We start from the raw sequence: 18,193 nt of genomic DNA, 5'->3' as shown, positions 1-18,193 counted from the left end.
ATTGTGGGCTTGTCCGTGAGCGCTGCGCCCCACGTGTGCAACAGATTAGGGTTGAGGAGAATCCACATGCTGCCAATCAGCAATAGCACACTGACACTACACACAGTGCTGCTGTGTGTGTGGGGGGGTATGTATGTGATAAAAAGAGAGAGAGGGAGAGAGCAGTTTCCAAACACTGTGGTGAGTGTGAGCCAGGATGAGTTCACTGATAGCCTTAATATTCAAAGTGTGTCAGTCACACAAAAGCATGACATGCCTGTTCCGCTTCCTCCACACGTGTGCTTTAGACTTCTTCATCTTTGTCACATTTGCTACACTTAGCATTTGATATTTCTGCTGTACGTATAGCAAGCTTAAGGGTCTTCTGTGATCCATCATTATGGATTAACTATTAGATATTAAGACAATATGCATTGATAGATTAGTATACAAATGTCAACTAACTAAAGGCTCTTATATACTAGATGCATCCAAGGTGGCGAGCCGAGGTCACGCACGGCTCTTTTTTTTTTGTGTGAGGCTATTTGCAACCCTGGTACAAATATCAATGTATGCTATTTGCACCCTGTGCATTTACAGTACCTTGGCATACAGTTACACACAGTTATCCATACTACTCATGTATTACACCTTTTTGGAATATTATCGCCCTGACATTCTTACCCTAACCATAACCAATCCCACTCTTCTTGCCTAAACTTAACCAACCCAACCAGAGCAGGCATATTCATGAGTCTTCCCCTACCACCCTGCAAAAAAAAAAAAAAAAAATACAATTTCGCGTTCGCGGGCCCTGAATTGCATGCAAATTATCCAATCCAAAATTAAAAAAATAAGTTCACCCTACCGGGGTGTCAAACTCCAAACCCCCATACCAAAGGTAAGCGTACTAACCACTCACATAGCAGTTCTTCTAGAGGATTGTGTAACTGTTTACCACTTAATTTCTTCAAGCCTCGGTTGCTAGGTAACGGTACTGTATACAAAAAATAGGTACTAGCTAACAAACTAACGGTTGTATGCCGCAGGGTGTGAATAGCTCAGCTGTGTGGCCGAGGCTATTCGTACCGGGGGTGCAAATAGACACTCGCGCCGTGCGACAAAGCGGAAACAGGAGGCCTGAACGAGTTCGCCGACAACCGGATGCCAGGACTCTCAGAGTGACTGTGAGTCTGTCTTGTAAACTTACTGGGTTAAGATGAGTTCTTTTATGGTGAATGAAAGGGTTGATCCGACGAAGTAGGTCATTTAATCAAATTGAAGCATTGACGGCAATGCTGCTGCCAGTTCTGCCGTTGTTTACCTTTTTCTTCTTCTTCTAGTCCGTAGAAAGAGCAACGTCGGTAGCCTTTGCTCATTAGTGCCACTGCTGTTCCGGAGAAGACTGCAACTAGTGTCGCGAGCACCAGCGCGGGTATAAATAGTCACGGCGATCCCATGACGTCACATTTGCACGCGCCAACTGGGCTGCGTCTAGTATATAAGAGCCTTAAGTCACTGGTCCTATTTAAATGGCCTCCCCAGATGCTCACTGTAGGCTGCAAATAATAATTGTCATTTAGTATTGATTTATTAATAGTTAGGGACCGTTCGGTATTTATGGAATGGACCACCGGAGGAAAATAGGGGAGGGTCATGTCTTTTTATTGTTTGTTGAGGGGAGGGTCATCCAAACATTTTTAGTCCAGAGGGGGGAGGGGTTACCCAACTTTTGTATTCATAGAAACAGCACACAGTTTCACAGTGGCTTATTTTTTGCATATTTTTCCATGTAGCTCTCAGTCTCGGCCCTCCTTCACTACCAGATGGGTCTGACCCATGAGTTTGCTGTGGGGCAGGGGGAGCACTGCCCCCCTGGTGGCTGAAACAGGTAATTGCATTGTTTAAAAAATGAGTGGAATAATTACGTCTGGCATGACCAGATATTTTATAAATATCTTAGCTAAATAATACAAAACAATTAAATAGTGGTAGGTAATATATCTGATTTCATATAGTGCTTTAGTAAAAAAAAGATTTCCTTGCTGACGGTGCGAGCAGCAGGACGCAAAAAATGAAAATGAATGTTGCTAGTCTGGACATCTTACCGTGCCAAGGTTGCAATAAAGGTTTCCTAAATGCCATATTAGATGTCAGCTTACTAATTGATTGCGGGTTTTGTGTAGATTGGGACTTTTATATGTTTATTCCACTTTGTTTAAACGGCGTGTGGAGGAAGCCTAGTGACGAGTCCATAGCAACCAGTTTGTGTGTTGAATGTTACCCAGAGTGCTTTGCTGAATGGTCTCAATGTTTTATTGTTTTATTTCATGTGAATACTAGTTTACTAGAGGAGTAACTTAGTATTTGAAGTAATGTAGTAATGCAGGAAGTGTGCATTTAGTTTCCATGCTTATTGTGTTTCCACAACAACGTTAGTGAGTAAATCTACTGTAATGGCCACCACACCATAATAGAGGAGTGGGATGCGTCAGATGAGAATGCAGAGATTTAATCATGTATGTCATTGCTGTAAAAAGCAATAGTGATCTGTATATCTTTGCCAAGTGCAAACCAGTGCAGAAGGTATTGATAAATTGTTGGGGGAGGGTCATTAGCTTATTTTATTTGATTTATTTCATTAAATTTCTGTAAATGCGCCAGTTGGCTAATTTTCAACTGTAGTCCTAGTTAACTAGCATGCATGTCTTTATGGTGGAAAGAAACCGGAGCATCCGGAGGAAACTCACACAAGCATGGGGAGAACATGCAAACTCCACACAGAAAGGCCCGGGACAACCTGGATTCGAACCCAGAACCTTCTTGCTGTGAGGCAGAAAAATGCTAACCACTGAGCCACCGTGCTGCCCTGAGCCACCGTGCTGCCCTTCTTTCCAAATCGTTTTGGAGGGTCATAGAAAAATTATTCCTGGCGAGGGGAGGGTCATGTCTGTTTTGACTAAAGGTCCCAAAACTCCTCCGGTGGCCCCATAAATAAATAACGAACGGTCCCTTAAATCTATTAAATTATGCAAAATTGTGAAAGATGCCCTAATCAGAGCACAGTCCAAAACCCCAACATATTCAATTTACAATTATATAAATCAGAGAAAAGCTTTTTTTGAAAAACATCTGAGATGCTGGAATCAGCAAATGTTTCGCCATTTTTGCGATTAAATGATAAATTGATTATCGCAATTGCCATATGCCATAGTCAACTACCTCATATGACTAATATGTTTACATTGACCTCACGAAGACTGTGAACTAACTGTCATGTAAATATAACTTCAGGAACAAAGGTGAATGTAGCGTGATGTTAGCGTTAAGTAATTTTACCCGCATTTTTGTGCTGGAACAATTCTTTTGCCAAACGCAGTGATTTCATGGAGTCTCCGTGACAACAAGGGCAAAGCCAGGCTAGCTGTTTCACCTTGCTTCACCTCTTTATGCTAAGCTAATTACCTGCTGGCTCTAGCTTCATATTTAGCATACTGAGAGTAATGATCATGAATGGGATGACAAAAATAGATAAAGTAGCAACAACATAGTGTAAAAATGGACAGTTCAGTGTTAACATTTACCCAAACTGAACTAACAACTTCCTCTACAACCTTGATGACTAGTTCCCCCACCGACACAGCCTTTTTGGTTAGTTAATTAGTATTAAGGCCAATTATAAGTGCTACGGCATGATTTTCTCAGAACTACCATCTCAGTTTTGTTGTAATTAGCAAGAATCAGTTTAATCCGGTTAATTAAGTGTATCACCAAAACAAATCTTGCATAAACCTTAAAAAATTGTGATATGATTGATGGAAGAGTAAGTGGATAACGGAAAATTACTGGCACTTGATAAATCCAGGTTGATCTTCAGAAATAACCACAGGGAGGATAAGCACATGTTGCCAAGCTTAGCTTAGTTTGTTTTTCTGTTGGAAAGAGAAATAAAATTGCTTGTTTGAAGTGAACATACAAGGGAAAGTGTTTTTGTCAACTCTGGCTCTCACACTGTTTAAGGCTGTAAATCTCCAGGGGAGGTTTGTGCAAAGGTCGGGAAAGAGTCTGTGGAAAATTCAGGTCCTGGTTCCATTTAGCCAACAAACAGCTCCTTGTGTTGACAGTATTGAATCCGTGTGCTCAAAGTCTGTATCTGTCCAATGTGAAGTGGGCAACACATCAGCACATTTCCATAGAAATCATAAAAGTCATAAAATTAGGAAAGTGTGATAATTTGACTTTCTCTTGAATATCCACAACTCTTAGATAAATGTAGTACTCACGTTGAAGGCGTGTTAACAGAATCAAGCTTCACAGTACCATGCAGTAGAGCTATACAAAGCGCTTCTTGCTGATATATTGGAAATGTCACCACAAAAATAACAAAAAGACATTTGAGTATCTGTTAGGCTATAATATACAAGGGATCTGCAATTCCTTGAAAACCTAATCCATACCCCTCTGCTGAGCCTAATACCCTTACCTTTATAGTTAAATGCTACCCCAACTTGTTGGGAAAGGCCTATTTCTAGATTAATACAACTCCCTTTAGATGTCCAAATGAATCCTTGAACCAGTGCCATCGCCAGGATTTTACAAATACTCCCCAACCCAACCCCCCAAAGAAACGTTTGACTACCAAAAACTACAAAACGTAAATTAAGTTAACTGTTTAATTATATTTTCTGTAAATTTTATTGGTTTAATGCCTTTTCCACACTGCCAGGATCTAATTCTGGGGAAAAATACTGAATAATTTCATCATATTTTGATTAATGTAATAATCTTTGCCTAGAATTTAAAAAAATTAAATTTAACTAGATTAAAAACATACCAGAATCCAACCTTAAAGCTTTAGTGCGTAACTTTTTGATATTAATGAACATCTGTTACATTCAAGCCATTGCCAAACGAGTTGCTACAAAGATAATTTATAATAAAGACTTTCAGCTCCACACTACTCTCTCTGTATTTCTCAGTATGGCTGTGTTCAGGTTGTGGCTTCCGGTGACTTTCCCGCGCTAGCAACTGTGTGGAGGAGGGGTGGGAGCGCGTGTGCGATCACGGAAGGCTTGTCTCATGTGGACGCGCCGACAGTGTTGTTGTCATTACTTATAATTTATCATGGGGGCGACAGAAACTACGCACTATAGCTTTAAAATACATTTATAATTTATGTATGAAGAAAAACAAATTCCTGGACATGCCATACAAAACCGCTAATGTACACAGCTACTAGAATAAATATGTACTTAATGTATGTTAAATATTACACATTATATCTTACATTGAAAATCCTAGAGTTTCCCTACTTGTGCCACCTGTTGACTGTAGAACACATTCATGCAAGATTTGTCAAAAACATGTATCTTATAGTTCTTAATGTGACAGCAAGAAAAATTACTTGAACTCTGGTAAAGTTTTATAGTTAACTTTACCAAAATAGTTCATTTTTGAATATAACGTGTTACAGCTTACAGTGGAATGTTTGCCTTAAAAATGTATCTTGGAAATCTAAGGTCAAGTTAAAGTGACCACAGTGTAAACCTAATTTTTCCGACTACAAATCACTTCACCTTTGTGTTTTATCTTGTGTAGACACGACACTGACTCCAGTGTGTTGCAGTGCTTTGAAGAACGTGCTTTCAAATGTGTCCACACAAGTGGGAGACACAGATTAAAAGCAGGGTCTCCCTAATAAGAGAGACCAGCATAAGCAGAGACGTGACTCATCCTGTTTGTTTTATTTTTGGCATCATTGAAGAGGCGGTAGCAGTTGCCAATAAGAGCAGGTAGCCTACCTCCACAGACACTGTCGTGTGGGTATGATTCACTCCAGTCCACACACACACACACACACACACACACACAAACACACACACACACACACACACACACACACACACACACACACACACACACACACACAAAAACCACTTTCACATTATAGAAGTGTTAAGGATCTGAAGTGGAAACTCTGTTCCAAGTGCATTTGATAAACCTGATATTGTGCTGTAGGAATCAGGGACGCTTTTGAAATGCAAAGTTAATTTTCTGTTATAATGAGACACGAGGATTGCTCTCACTGAATATATCCTTCTGTATGTGTGCACCCTTATGAGCATCACATCTTCAGAATAAAGTTAAAATCCCTCTAACAACAAGACTAAGTCTACAGCCATGCTAGCTGTTCTGTGATGATGAACTTTGGCACTAAGCTAAATGCTCACATCAGCACGCTAATATGCTCACAATGATAATGCTAGCATGCCGATGTTCACCATCATAGCTGAGCATGTTGGCGTGCAACATGTGCAGTAAACACAAAGTAGCCTACAGCTGATAGTGATGGGAATGTAATTAGTTTTTCAGGTGTTTGGTCATAAGCTATTGTAGTTTAGTATTGGACACATTTTGACTTGATGATGGCACTAGATTAAAAAAAAGTCAGTTTTTACAATTAATCCGTTAAGAACCATGCCTGTTTGTACTAAATGTCATGGCAATCCATTGAATAGTTGTCAAGATATTTCAATTAAAAACAAAAATGTCAACCTCACATTGGTGCTAGAGGAAAAGTCAAAATCCTCAAAAGTCATCCTCGGGGAGGCATGAAGGTCTGTACAAACGTTCATGGCAATCCATCTAATAATTGTTGAGATATTACAGTCCGACCAAATGACAGACTGACATTGCCACTAGCATGGCTAAAATGCATCCTGATCCAGAGACATGGAGGAAAGACTTTACCTACATTCACTCTGAACTCATCAGGACCTCAGTGTGCAGTGGGATATTCATGTACTCACCGGTTCACTACACTGGAACATATTGAATCATAGGATTTTGTTGGCTAAGTTATCCTGAATGAAGGCGAGAGTGTGGGGAATCAGTGGTGTGTGTGTGTGAGGTTCCTATTAACCCCTGTGCCAGCACACACTCATCCACACAAATGAGCAAACAAATACTCCATGATGGCATCTGCATTCATAGATAGAGACAAATACTAACACAAACACAAAGGCAACTCCCACCCTGTCTTGTCACTTCATTCACTGACAACTCCACGGCCCACTTTTAAAAGCTTAATTGTGTGTGGCACGCCAAAGCTGAAGCCGATGACAATTAATCCCGTTTCATCCTGACATAACAGTTTGGAGAGTGTGGCGTTGTTGTTTCTTTTTCCCTGTAAAGTGAATTGTCTTCATTTGACTCCCACTGAAGAAGGCGTGATGGATAGAGAGAGGTGGGCACTAGCTGTCTCTGAATCTGGAAAACAAAACATGTTGGAGGTTTTGAGGATCAAACCCTTCAGACACACACATACGGTCATGTTGATTTTGGCCGTGCCGTGACTGAGACTACTGTGTGTACGAGTGTGTATTTGAGGAGCACTGTGTTGAGAGGTTAGCTGTCAGTCTTGCACAGTGACTGGTGAGCAGACGGCTCGACTCCCACCTGCCTACCAGTGTTACTGTCACTGGCTCAAAGGCGTTTGACTGAACTGTCGCACTGAATTCATTCCCATTCTTGGCGTACGTGCGTCTCACTGTGTGTGTGACTGCGCCTGTTTGTGTGTTTATTGACATTAAAGCTATACTGTGTAACTTTGGCTGAACTGTGGCCACAAGTTGCAATTACAAAATGATGGCAGATTGAGTTTTTTTTCATAAAATATATGACCACCTAAGTATAAGTGTAGCCACAATCAGCTGACAAAAAACTTTAGAAATCGAGGCGATTTTAAGGGTAAGGAAGTAGAGCTGAAACAATTAGTCAATTGATCATTTAATTGATGGAAAATAATCATTAGTTACAGCCCTACAAGGAAGCATTCTGGTTCATGATAAATCATATAAATTGGTTTGAACCCACGCTAAAATGTTATTTTGATATAAAACAACAACTGTAGATCTATCACTGTAAATAGCTCCAATGATTAAGACTTGTGGGCCTCACAACATTTACATATTTATCTTCTGCTGGCTCAACTCATTGCTCTGCTTACACACACACACACTCACACACACACACACGCCCACACACACGCCCAGATGTGTCGACAGCTTTCTGAACGGGAATGTACACTCATGAGTCATAACTAGAGCCGCTCAGGTTTACTATTGGAGAATGATAGATTACAGTGGTAGTTACGATGGGTGGTACTTGTCACCAAGATTCACACAGGAACACACACTTGCAATCTTAAGTGCAAACTCTCCCAGAAACTGCAGAGAACATGGGCTCACCAGGGCTGCTTCTTTAAAGTTTGACATGATGTTTTTCTCTGTTTATTGTCTGTGAAACAAACGATCACAGGATTTCTGTGAGAGGCCGCCGATATTAAAACCCCTGTCCTTTATTGGTATCTATACTTAGAGGTAGTTACGTTTTTCTGTTGCCTGTTTGAAACTTTAATGAATCTGGGACCACAGGTTGTTGTAGCTGCGATTAACTGGGCATTTCTTGGTTTGTTTTCTTCTATTTCTCATTTTCATTACACTCTCTTTTAGACACATATCCGTGCTGTCATCTACACTTGCAAACTCTTTTCAAGTTTCTTAAAACAAAGTGATGCATGTAAAATTCTTGAAAATGAATTTGCATCCTTGAATGTAATTGATTTTTTAAAGGCATGCGATGTCTCTCTGGGTGTCTCTCTCTCCTATAGCAAAAAGTCCAACTAAGAAGGCTCAACAGCAGTTGGTCATTGTAACCAGCAGGGGCGATTCTAGGATGAGACCTTTAGGGGGGCTAAGCCCCTAATGAGAATGTGACACGGATATAGTGCATGCAAAAGTGTTAACCGCCCCCCCCCCCCCCCAGCTACTGAACAACAATGTTTTTTGACATTATTAACCCTATTATGGAACCAAACCTGACACTTTATAAGTCACAGTAATAACAACCAATTTGACACAATTATCTAACATTCAGCAGTTTTAGTTGCTTACGTTTCAATTTGGGTTCTAATCCAGAGTCATGAAATTACCAACTTCTTCTCTGGGGACTACCAACATTAAACTTCACAACCGCACTCCTGCTCTCCCTCTGACAGATCAGATAGAGACTCAGCCAAAGGCGGGTGTCTGGCACAACCACCTCCGATTGGCCAACACTACATTCCTGTTGACCCTTTCCTTGACTGGGTTACAGGTGCATGGCATTGGCGACAGACACACAGGATATTAAACCTGTTGCAAGCCCTTTGAACATGTAATTGTTGGTCCACTGTCAGTAACAAACAAGTTCACAAACTCTCACTTTGAAGCACCAAAATTGATAAAAAAAACAGTTTTTTAATATTATAATTGCTTAAATTTTTAGATTAAATTTAGGGGCTTGAGCCCCCCTAAAAGGGTCTAAAAATGCCCATGATAACCAGTATCACATCCAACCTTTAACAATTTCAGTTTAGAGCATAAAACACCTCTTTGAAAGTCATTTAAAATATTCTACGTCATAGTTTGATTAGTTAGAAGATGCATGGCACTCTGCAGCTCCGTTCTGTGATCCCAGGCTTCACTGCAGCATCTGCCCACTCATGAGGGCCCTTAAAGCTGCTGCACCCTACTAGCGTGACTCCTCCTGGGTGGGTGGGTGGGTAGGTGATCCAATGGCTTCAGTCCTAATCCTTAGATTTATCATCGCCAGTGTTGCTGTTGTATAAATGGGCAGATTCTTGATGTGGTGCTGTTGTTAGAATGGCTGGATTTGTCCTAGCCGCAGGCAGCATTAATGCTAATCAGGTGCAGTCAATGGCTAAATAGCAAACAGCCACATTACACACGCTTGTCTTTGATTTACAATTTTCACCTCTAATTTTCTCCTTCAAAGGTAGTCGGTTGAAATTTCACGTCTATAGATACATCATGCGTTATACATTGTTATTAGCATTGCAGGAGTCTTCCACTACATGAGAGGGCTTTTTGCATGCATGTTATGCAGATCAGTTTGCAGTTTAACGGAATTAGCTCCTCTAAAAAAACATGAAATAAGATCCCAATCCTTAATAGACTGATTTTATTCTCAAATATTTCAAGAAAAAGTCTGGATATATTCAATACTTTTGTTATTGTCAACTAATTTAAAAAAAGAAAAGACTAAAACCAGCTATGCAAATATCCAACCAACAAGAATAGACTGTATCAGAAGCCTCATAGAGCTTAATCCTCTGTGCCAAAGAGCTTTATTGTTTATCAAAAAACTATTGAAAACACAATGACTTCCGGGGAAAAGATGAATCACGCTTTGACTACTCAGTTAATATTTGCACAATACATTACAGCATTATACTTTAAATGTAATTAACATTTTATTTTTCTTCACATTAACAACGATAGAAAACATATTGGTAGTGGTTAGATTTATACTTTAATGTTTGTATTTTTAAACGGCAGTGTTGGGAGTAACAGCGTTTAAGTATAACGGCGTTACTAATGGCGTTATTTTTTTAGTAACGGAGTAATCTAATTACTTTTCCCATCGTTGCAACACCGTTATCGTTACTGAGAATGTAAAGTGCCGCGTTACTACAATTTGGTTGAATGAAACGCGAGGTGTCAGGCTTTGGCTACACATCAGCTGCCTGGAGAGAGCAGGGGGGGTGAGGATGATGACATTGTTGCAAATGCAATGATGATTGGCTGGGTGAGCAGATGCCCTGCTCACGCTGTCTCACCGCACGCTCTGACTACCACTAAACACAAGACAGCGGCAATGGCAACGAGCCAGGGAAATTCAAAGGTAGCCTTCTTGAACTGGAATTACCGGCATTACTTTTCGTTCATTGAAATTAAAGGCAAGAATGTTTATGTAACATGCACGCTATGCCCAGGAAAATTTATTTATTTATTTATTTATTTTTTATATGTTTTTATTTCTATGCATATCATATGGCAGGCTGCAATCTATTGAGTTCAAATAAATACCAAATGTTCTAAAATACTGTATATAGTGTTTTTAGTTAATATACGTTAATTGACGTTAAAGATGTTGGAGAACGTAATAGCATAGAACATAAAAAATAACGTCACAGTTACTTTGCTGAGTAACTAATTACTTTTACAATGTGGTAACTGAGTTACTAACTCAGTTACTTTTTGGGAGAAGTCATTTGTAACTGTAGAGATATTGCAAGTTTGGCTGGGGTTGCTGGAGTGTAAACTTCAGAGCTGCTATTTTTACCCTAAACCCTGATATAGTAACAAGTTAGCTCCCACACAGTGGATACTCCAGTCTTGAACAGGTACCTTTCTTACATATCCTATACAGTAACCCCACAAAATGTAAGTAAGCTAGTTAGCCAGGCATCGTTTGCATCTTAGAGCATTCAAATACACAGTTTAATCCATTCCTTACACGTTGCTCTTGGGTTTTTGGTTTTGGATTAAAAATAAATCCAAAGCTTGACAAGGCTGCCATGTCATAGTTACCGTTGCTTGTAGAGGAGGAAAAAAGACCCGATAACAGTTTCTAGATTCCTCTGGATATTTTCTATAATTAATTATTTCTGACTCCTCTCTTCTTCTTCTTTTCTGCCTCCATTCATCTCCTCCCTAATTTTCTCTCTTTTCTCTCATTCCTCACTCATGTCTTCTCTCTGACTGTGCACCTGCCTCTCTTCAAACACCCCCCCCACCACTACTTACTACTTCCCTCCTCACCCTCTGCTCAATTCCTTCCTCTGTTGTCTACGCCTCCGTGTTCTCTGCCTTCCTGAAAGATTGTGTGAGTTTGCATGAACAGGCCCACTGATGAGATCAATTATCTATCAGCAGTCACAAAAGTATTGATTGAATACCCCCAACACATACACACACACACACACACACACACACACACACACACACACACACACACACACACACACACACACACACATGTCTCTCTCTGCACTGCAGTGCTCCTTTGTCTCATAGGCCTTAGGGAAATCGGAGGCTCTCTAAGAACACTGTGAGCTCGATTGTGTTTGTGAAATGTTCAAGTCATGTTCTAAAATGGGAGGTGTGTGTGTGTGTGTGTGTGTGTGTGTGTTTTATCTCTCTCCGTCTATAAAGCTTGAAAGCCTCGTCCCTTTCCCATGGGGTTACGCATCATGGAGATGGCTATTATTCTTTTATCATTCGGCTTTTTGTTGTCATTACACATTGCTCTTTCCCTCTCTAACCCAGCGACCTCACACTTCATTCTGTCCCCCTTTCTCTATACGTTTGATGCCCCTTCTCTTTTTTTTTCTGCCTCATCACTCTACTTTTTGCTCCCCAGCAGAGGTGAGGTGTTTTATAGGTTGTTTGTTAAAGCGTAAAAGCATAACAGGCTGCCCCTTCGTTTCCTCTTCCCTGCCTTCCCCGGCCCACTGGGGAATCGTTGGAGTGCAGCTTTTCCTTCTTTGCCATTCTTCTATTGCATGATTTAAAAGCAGTGGCTGTGTGATGCATGCATGAGTGTGCGCATATACACACACAGACTCCCCAGAGCGCTTAATGGCTCTCTTCTCCTGCTATTTTTCATTCTTTCACCCAAAAACAGCAAGAAAGCCTATTCCCACACAGCAGCACAAACACTTACCTAAACGCACATTTAATACAGAATGTCACACATTTTTTTACTCTGTTTTTCACACACATAAACTATGGAGGCGGCGCATTGCTCTGTCTGAACGCTGCATTGGTTTCCCCTCCATTATCCTGCGATTGGACAGTTAATGTTGCAGGAGACGCAAAAAATGCAGGGAGATAGAGGCCTATGGTTTCAACATTTACTTTCCATTTTCCGCACGCACGTACAGATCTTGACGAAAAGCCCTTTTCCTCACACATAAGCACTGGCACACATACCACCACACCAGGAAGTAAGCAGAAAATATATTTGTTTTCAGGCCTATTAATATGTGTATGAAAGGAGAGAAGGCAGTATTTTCCGCAGCCTCTCCTCAGACACAGCCAATTATTGCACAGAAACCTCTCTGTCGTTAATCAGAGCTTCACACCTGCAGTAATCATGCTTGGCTGGATTGTATTATCTTGTAGCATACCATGGGAAGGAAATGCAGCCAGCGCTTTACTTGTGTGCGTGGGTGAAATCAATGTCATATTAATGGAAAATGTTTTAACGATATCAGTGTTTTTTTTGACACACACATTTTTGTGATGTGTAAAACATCTTGATAACACTTTTTTTAAACATCTATCTATTGGTATTATAGAGAGAAAACAAATTCTATAAAATATAACAGAAATAGTTTTACACAAACATTTACATACACAGACAAGAACACACGGTCCTGTACGATAGATAATCAGATTACATAATAATCAAAGTACAACACTGCTCCACATACTTATTGACATGACATTACACCTTAGATTATTAGTTATATCATAGCTAAGAGTTAAGGTAAGAGCCAAGGGGATATTTATTGCCTAGCTTCTACAACAGGGGTCTTTAACGTTTTTTAGGCCAAAGGCCCCTTAGGTGAAAAAGACATGGAGCAGGGACCCCCTTCTACATATATTGTATAAAATAGAGTTGCATATTAAACTTGGCCTACAATAACATGAAGGGCGACCTAAAGCCTTCACACATACCTTTTTATTGTGCATACAATACCATGCTTTTAAAATAAAAAATGCTGGCATATTCATATATTTATGCATCATGTTTTAATGTTAAAACTGGCACAGTGAATCCTTAAACTGTATCTGTGGATGGCTACCATAGCTAGGCCAGCAAGCCTATCATCAGTGTTGTGTACATAAAAAAAAAAAATGTATCTTTACTAATGATATGTTGGATTCATATGAATGTATATATTTTTTTACTATCAAACTATAATTTGAGAGGATTTATACATTTTAGATGTTGATAACACTTTTGGATACAATTTAATGACATTTTGCTTAAAACTCCAAATGTTGTAAAATATCAGTATAATTATATCATCACAAAAAGATTTATCATCACAAAAAGAAGAGAGATGATTTTTTTTCTCCATATATACAGTAATGTGTAATGTACTGTCAGTAATGTACTGTAATTGGAAGGATTAGTTGCTCAACAGAGAAGTAACTGGCAACTTTTTTGACATTAATTAATAGTTGTATATCATTTGCTGAGAAATTAAAAATGCTTGTGATGATTTGCTCAGAAAAAGCCTGGGAGAAGGAAGGAAGGTCCTCTGTCAGGATATAAACTTTATTAACGTAGTCTGCTCCTAAATATATGTTATTTGAAAGTATATAGAAGTACTAGTACAGATAGATAACAGTGTCTTGTAATACCATGTGGGCCAAATGTTTGCATGACATAAAAACAAACTATTTATATGCTACAATATGAATGCTTTCACACCCAGCTCCTGTGAAGCTCAAGTTGCAGAATCTCATTTAAGAGCTTTCTAATCCCCCAGCTACAGTACTGCATATCAGATTTAATTTAACATGAACAATAAAGTCAGCGTGACAGTTATTAATGATTTTATTCAGAATGTAAAGCTCTCGCCTTTCATCCTCACTTGCTCACAGGAATGCTTTGAATGGACTTTGACTCTTTCTCTCTCTCTCTCTCTCTCTCTCTCTCTCTCTCTCTCCACCGTAAGTGCTCTCTCATCACTTTCCCTCGTTATTGTTCTGTCTGACATGATCTAATGAGCCGCTGAAGTAGGGCACACCACCCACTCTCCAAACTGATAAACACTGCTTAGTTTTTGGACAGGTTGTGTCGGCCATTCATGGTTTTGATCATATTCAGGATATAGCATTTACATGGAAAATGAGAAAGCTGGTTATTCATATCCCAGTATGCATGATCATTGCTACAGTGTCCAGTTTTCTGATCGTCTGCCTGCAAGCGTGTCTTTGATTCCTGAACATCTCAGCCACTTATTTTTGTGTCGACAGAGCTACCTCAGCAGTTGATAGTGAACACAGTTTGTGCTGGATGTACAGTAGCTTCTCCATCTCATCACTGGAAATAGAAAATGAGCCACAGTACAATTTACTGGTCAATCGGCATTTCTGAAGTCAGACTTTCCCTTTATTTCAGCATGTTTATCATTATTTACATTATAATAATGATCATTATTTCCCATCATGTTTTCAGTTTAACTGAAATTGCTATTTTCAGCCATTAAAATATAACGATTTCCTGCTTTTGAAGAGTTGGTTGGACAAAAGAAGACGTCACCTAGGACTAAGGAAACTGGCACATTGTACCTCTATTTTCTATTTTTTGGACTGAACTATTAATCAAAACAACAGATCGATAATGAAAGTATTCCGTAGTTGGAGTAGTTTCCTTGTTTCTGTGTGTTCCTCCTAGAGGTCCATTACACTAAGAGGTACACTTAGCAGCTGTCCATGTTCAGTCTTTCTCTCCGAGGAACTTCCTTTTCACCCTCTTCTTGCTTGGCTCCTCCTGACCATTTCAGGCCATCTGGACCACAGTGTGTGTGCAGGGATACACAGCCAACTCTTTTTAAAACAGTATATATAAAGCAGTATATGTCGGCAGAGCAGAGACCTCTATCGGCGAGGGGAGCAAAAGTAGAGCACGACAGTCAAGGCGGTCAAAGAGCAGAGGTTAAAGACGCAGAGAATAGAGGCAGGGAGAGACAAGGGAGGAGAGACTCTGCGGTCTGTTGCCTGGCAACAAAACATCATTCAGTGTGATGGTGTTGGGGCGATAAAAGAGAAAATGGAATGTGAAGAGCAATAGATTGAAGGGGGTTTTGAAGATGTTCACAAGGGTAAGAAGAATGTGGCAAATCACCCATTACTAGTGTTGAGATATCACATGTAATTAACTGTACACAGACAGCTTTTACATTACTAAAACAAAGCAGTCATACATCAGTCACACCAAATTCAGATGAAACGTGTCAGCATTGGCTCCCCTGTTACAGGTCTAAGAACATGTCAACCTTGATCTGACACTGGGAAAGGACTGCAGCCTACACACATATGCACACACACCCAAGGATTTGCAAACACAAAGTCAATGTATTAGCCAAATATAACACATTTCTATATAACAAACCGATCTGCCGCAGTTTGACTCTGCTAAAGTTAGCGTACAGAACGCATTCTGATCGAATCGCAGAGCAACATACAGAGTGCTGAGGTTAGAAATGTGGCTTGCCATTTACCATTTAGGAAGAAAGCCAGCAAGTGTACAGTATTCCCCAGAATGTGAAACCATTTATTTAAGTTGCATGTACGTAGATAGATAGATAGATAGATAGATAGATAGATAGATAGCACTTTATTGTCCGTAGACACGGAAATTTGTCTTGCAATACAAGCTACAACAATTACAACACAACAACCTAAAGACAAAAAGCTAAAAACAAATAGGCATCATTAAAGAAATTTAAATAAAAACATGAATAGATAATTAATTAATATGAGGGGAGCCCTGCCCTGCAAGAGTGGTCTTAAATAGCCATAAATATATAGATAAAAGTGGGGGGGAACTATCACTTCTTTGCCCTCCTGTGTTAATTCAGCAGAGATATTGACAAAATATCTTACAGAGGATACATTCTGTTCTCACTCTTCAACTATCATTACCTGTCCCATTTCGCTCTCATAATGTCTCCTCTCCAATGCTGTTGTCGAGAGAGGTGAGTCAGCAAGAGACGGATAATTGGGGAGATAAGTAGAGAGTGGCAGATGCGAGAAAAAGAAGAAAAGAAATTCAGCATAAAAACATTTTGTTTTACAGTGAAGGGAGTCAGAGGAATCATTGCAATGGCTTGAGTAATTATTGATGATTACAGAAGTGTGGAGACGTTGATAATCTGCAGGGGAAGACTGCTGAGGACAGATATGTTTGTAGGACTCGTACTGCTGTTGTCACATGGAGGTGATGTTTCTGCCTTTGGTTCCTCTTTTTCGTCTGTGATGATAGCCAGCTCTAATGTATTTATGACCTGTTTATTACTGTCTGCCACAAGTCATGGTTTGTCACATGTCTAATTTTAAGCAATTTTCTGTCTCTCTGTCTCCCTCTCAGCTAATTTCCAGTGACGCAGATGGGGCCATTCAGAGGGCAGGCCGCTTCAGGGTGGAGAATGGCTCTTCAGATGAGGTCCATACAACATACATCAGCCTTCTTTCTTTCACTAACCTCAGCAAATAATGAAATGATGGTCATTTTTGAGGCCATAGACTTCCCCTAAAGATGATGATGGTCAGACATCTATAGATGAAGACAAATTATTATTAAATGATATGCCACTAATTTACAGTAACTTAAAGGAATAGTTTGACATGTGGGATATATTGTCTTTCTTGCTGAGAGTTGGATAGAAGATCCATATTAATCTCATGTCTGTACCTAATGCCAGGAGATGATTAGCTTAGTTAGCATAGCTATCCTGGCTCTATCCAAAAGTTTGCCTGCCAGCCCCTCTAAAGCTCACTCATTACCACCTCATCTTGTTTGTTAATTCTGTACAAATAAAATGAACTTTATTGTTTTATGGGGAGTTACGTGCTGGAACTATTACTCTCATGGAGCCATTGATCTTTTCTGACTTTTCTCCCATTGTTGCCTTTTAATAGTTATATGCAGGATAGTTTACTTTTTCTGTTGGTAAAAATGATTTATCAAATCAAGCAATCTGTGACATTTTGGAGGGGGAAAATCACGAGTGGCAATTTTTTGCCCCAGTCTGCCCCTGCCTGGGGTCACGTACTGGCTTGTTAACTTAGTTGCATTAGTTGCAAAAAATATATACACAGGCAAAGAGAAGAATCAGGATTTTTGATACTGTATTTAATATGAATCTCCTTCACCAGATCTCCAAACATCATTGTCATAATTGACTGTAGACTGACATTTCACAGCCAGCTTCCTGTCTTATGTCCTTAAAGTCATATGACTAGACGAACATGACAAGTTTCAGTTTCTTCAGTTAACTAACATCACGCTTAACAACCTTAGTATATTCTACTCAGTACAGTTTTAATCATTCCCAGCTGCAACATGATCTTTGTTGTTCTATGTCAGTTTAAAAAACCACAGCTAGAGTATGTCTATTGTGGTCCCCTGTCCTAATGTGATTCACACCCTTGCTTATGTCTCACCTCTTGGTATGGATTATTTCCATCATGACAAAAACAGTAACCGCAAAACGACTAACAGTAACTCACTGTGGGTGTGATTTCCTGACCAGAGTATTTTAATCAGTACTGCTGCATTGTGCTAC

General features: G+C 39.8%; 1 protein-coding gene across 5 annotated transcripts in view; it reads left to right on the top strand.

Annotated features, from left to right (window-relative positions):
• garnl3 (GTPase activating Rap/RanGAP domain like 3) overlaps positions 1-18,193 on the top strand; it is a 71,491-nt gene that overhangs the window by 22,011 nt on the left and 31,287 nt on the right. For all 5 annotated transcript variants that reach the window (XM_028601067.1, XM_028601064.1, XM_028601062.1 and 2 more), the window contains exon 3: positions 16,996-17,070. In XM_028601067.1, the coding sequence (XP_028456868.1) occupies positions 16,996-17,070 (75 nt within the window). The remainder of the gene's footprint in view (positions 1-16,995; positions 17,071-18,193) is intronic.

This window comes from Perca flavescens, chromosome 16, assembly GCF_004354835.1.
Source record: "Perca flavescens isolate YP-PL-M2 chromosome 16, PFLA_1.0, whole genome shotgun sequence".
Classification (NCBI taxonomy): Eukaryota; Metazoa; Chordata; class Actinopteri; order Perciformes; family Percidae; genus Perca; species Perca flavescens.
The sequence above is the reverse complement of the archived record's forward strand: the minus strand, read 5'-3'. Positions and strand labels throughout refer to the sequence as shown.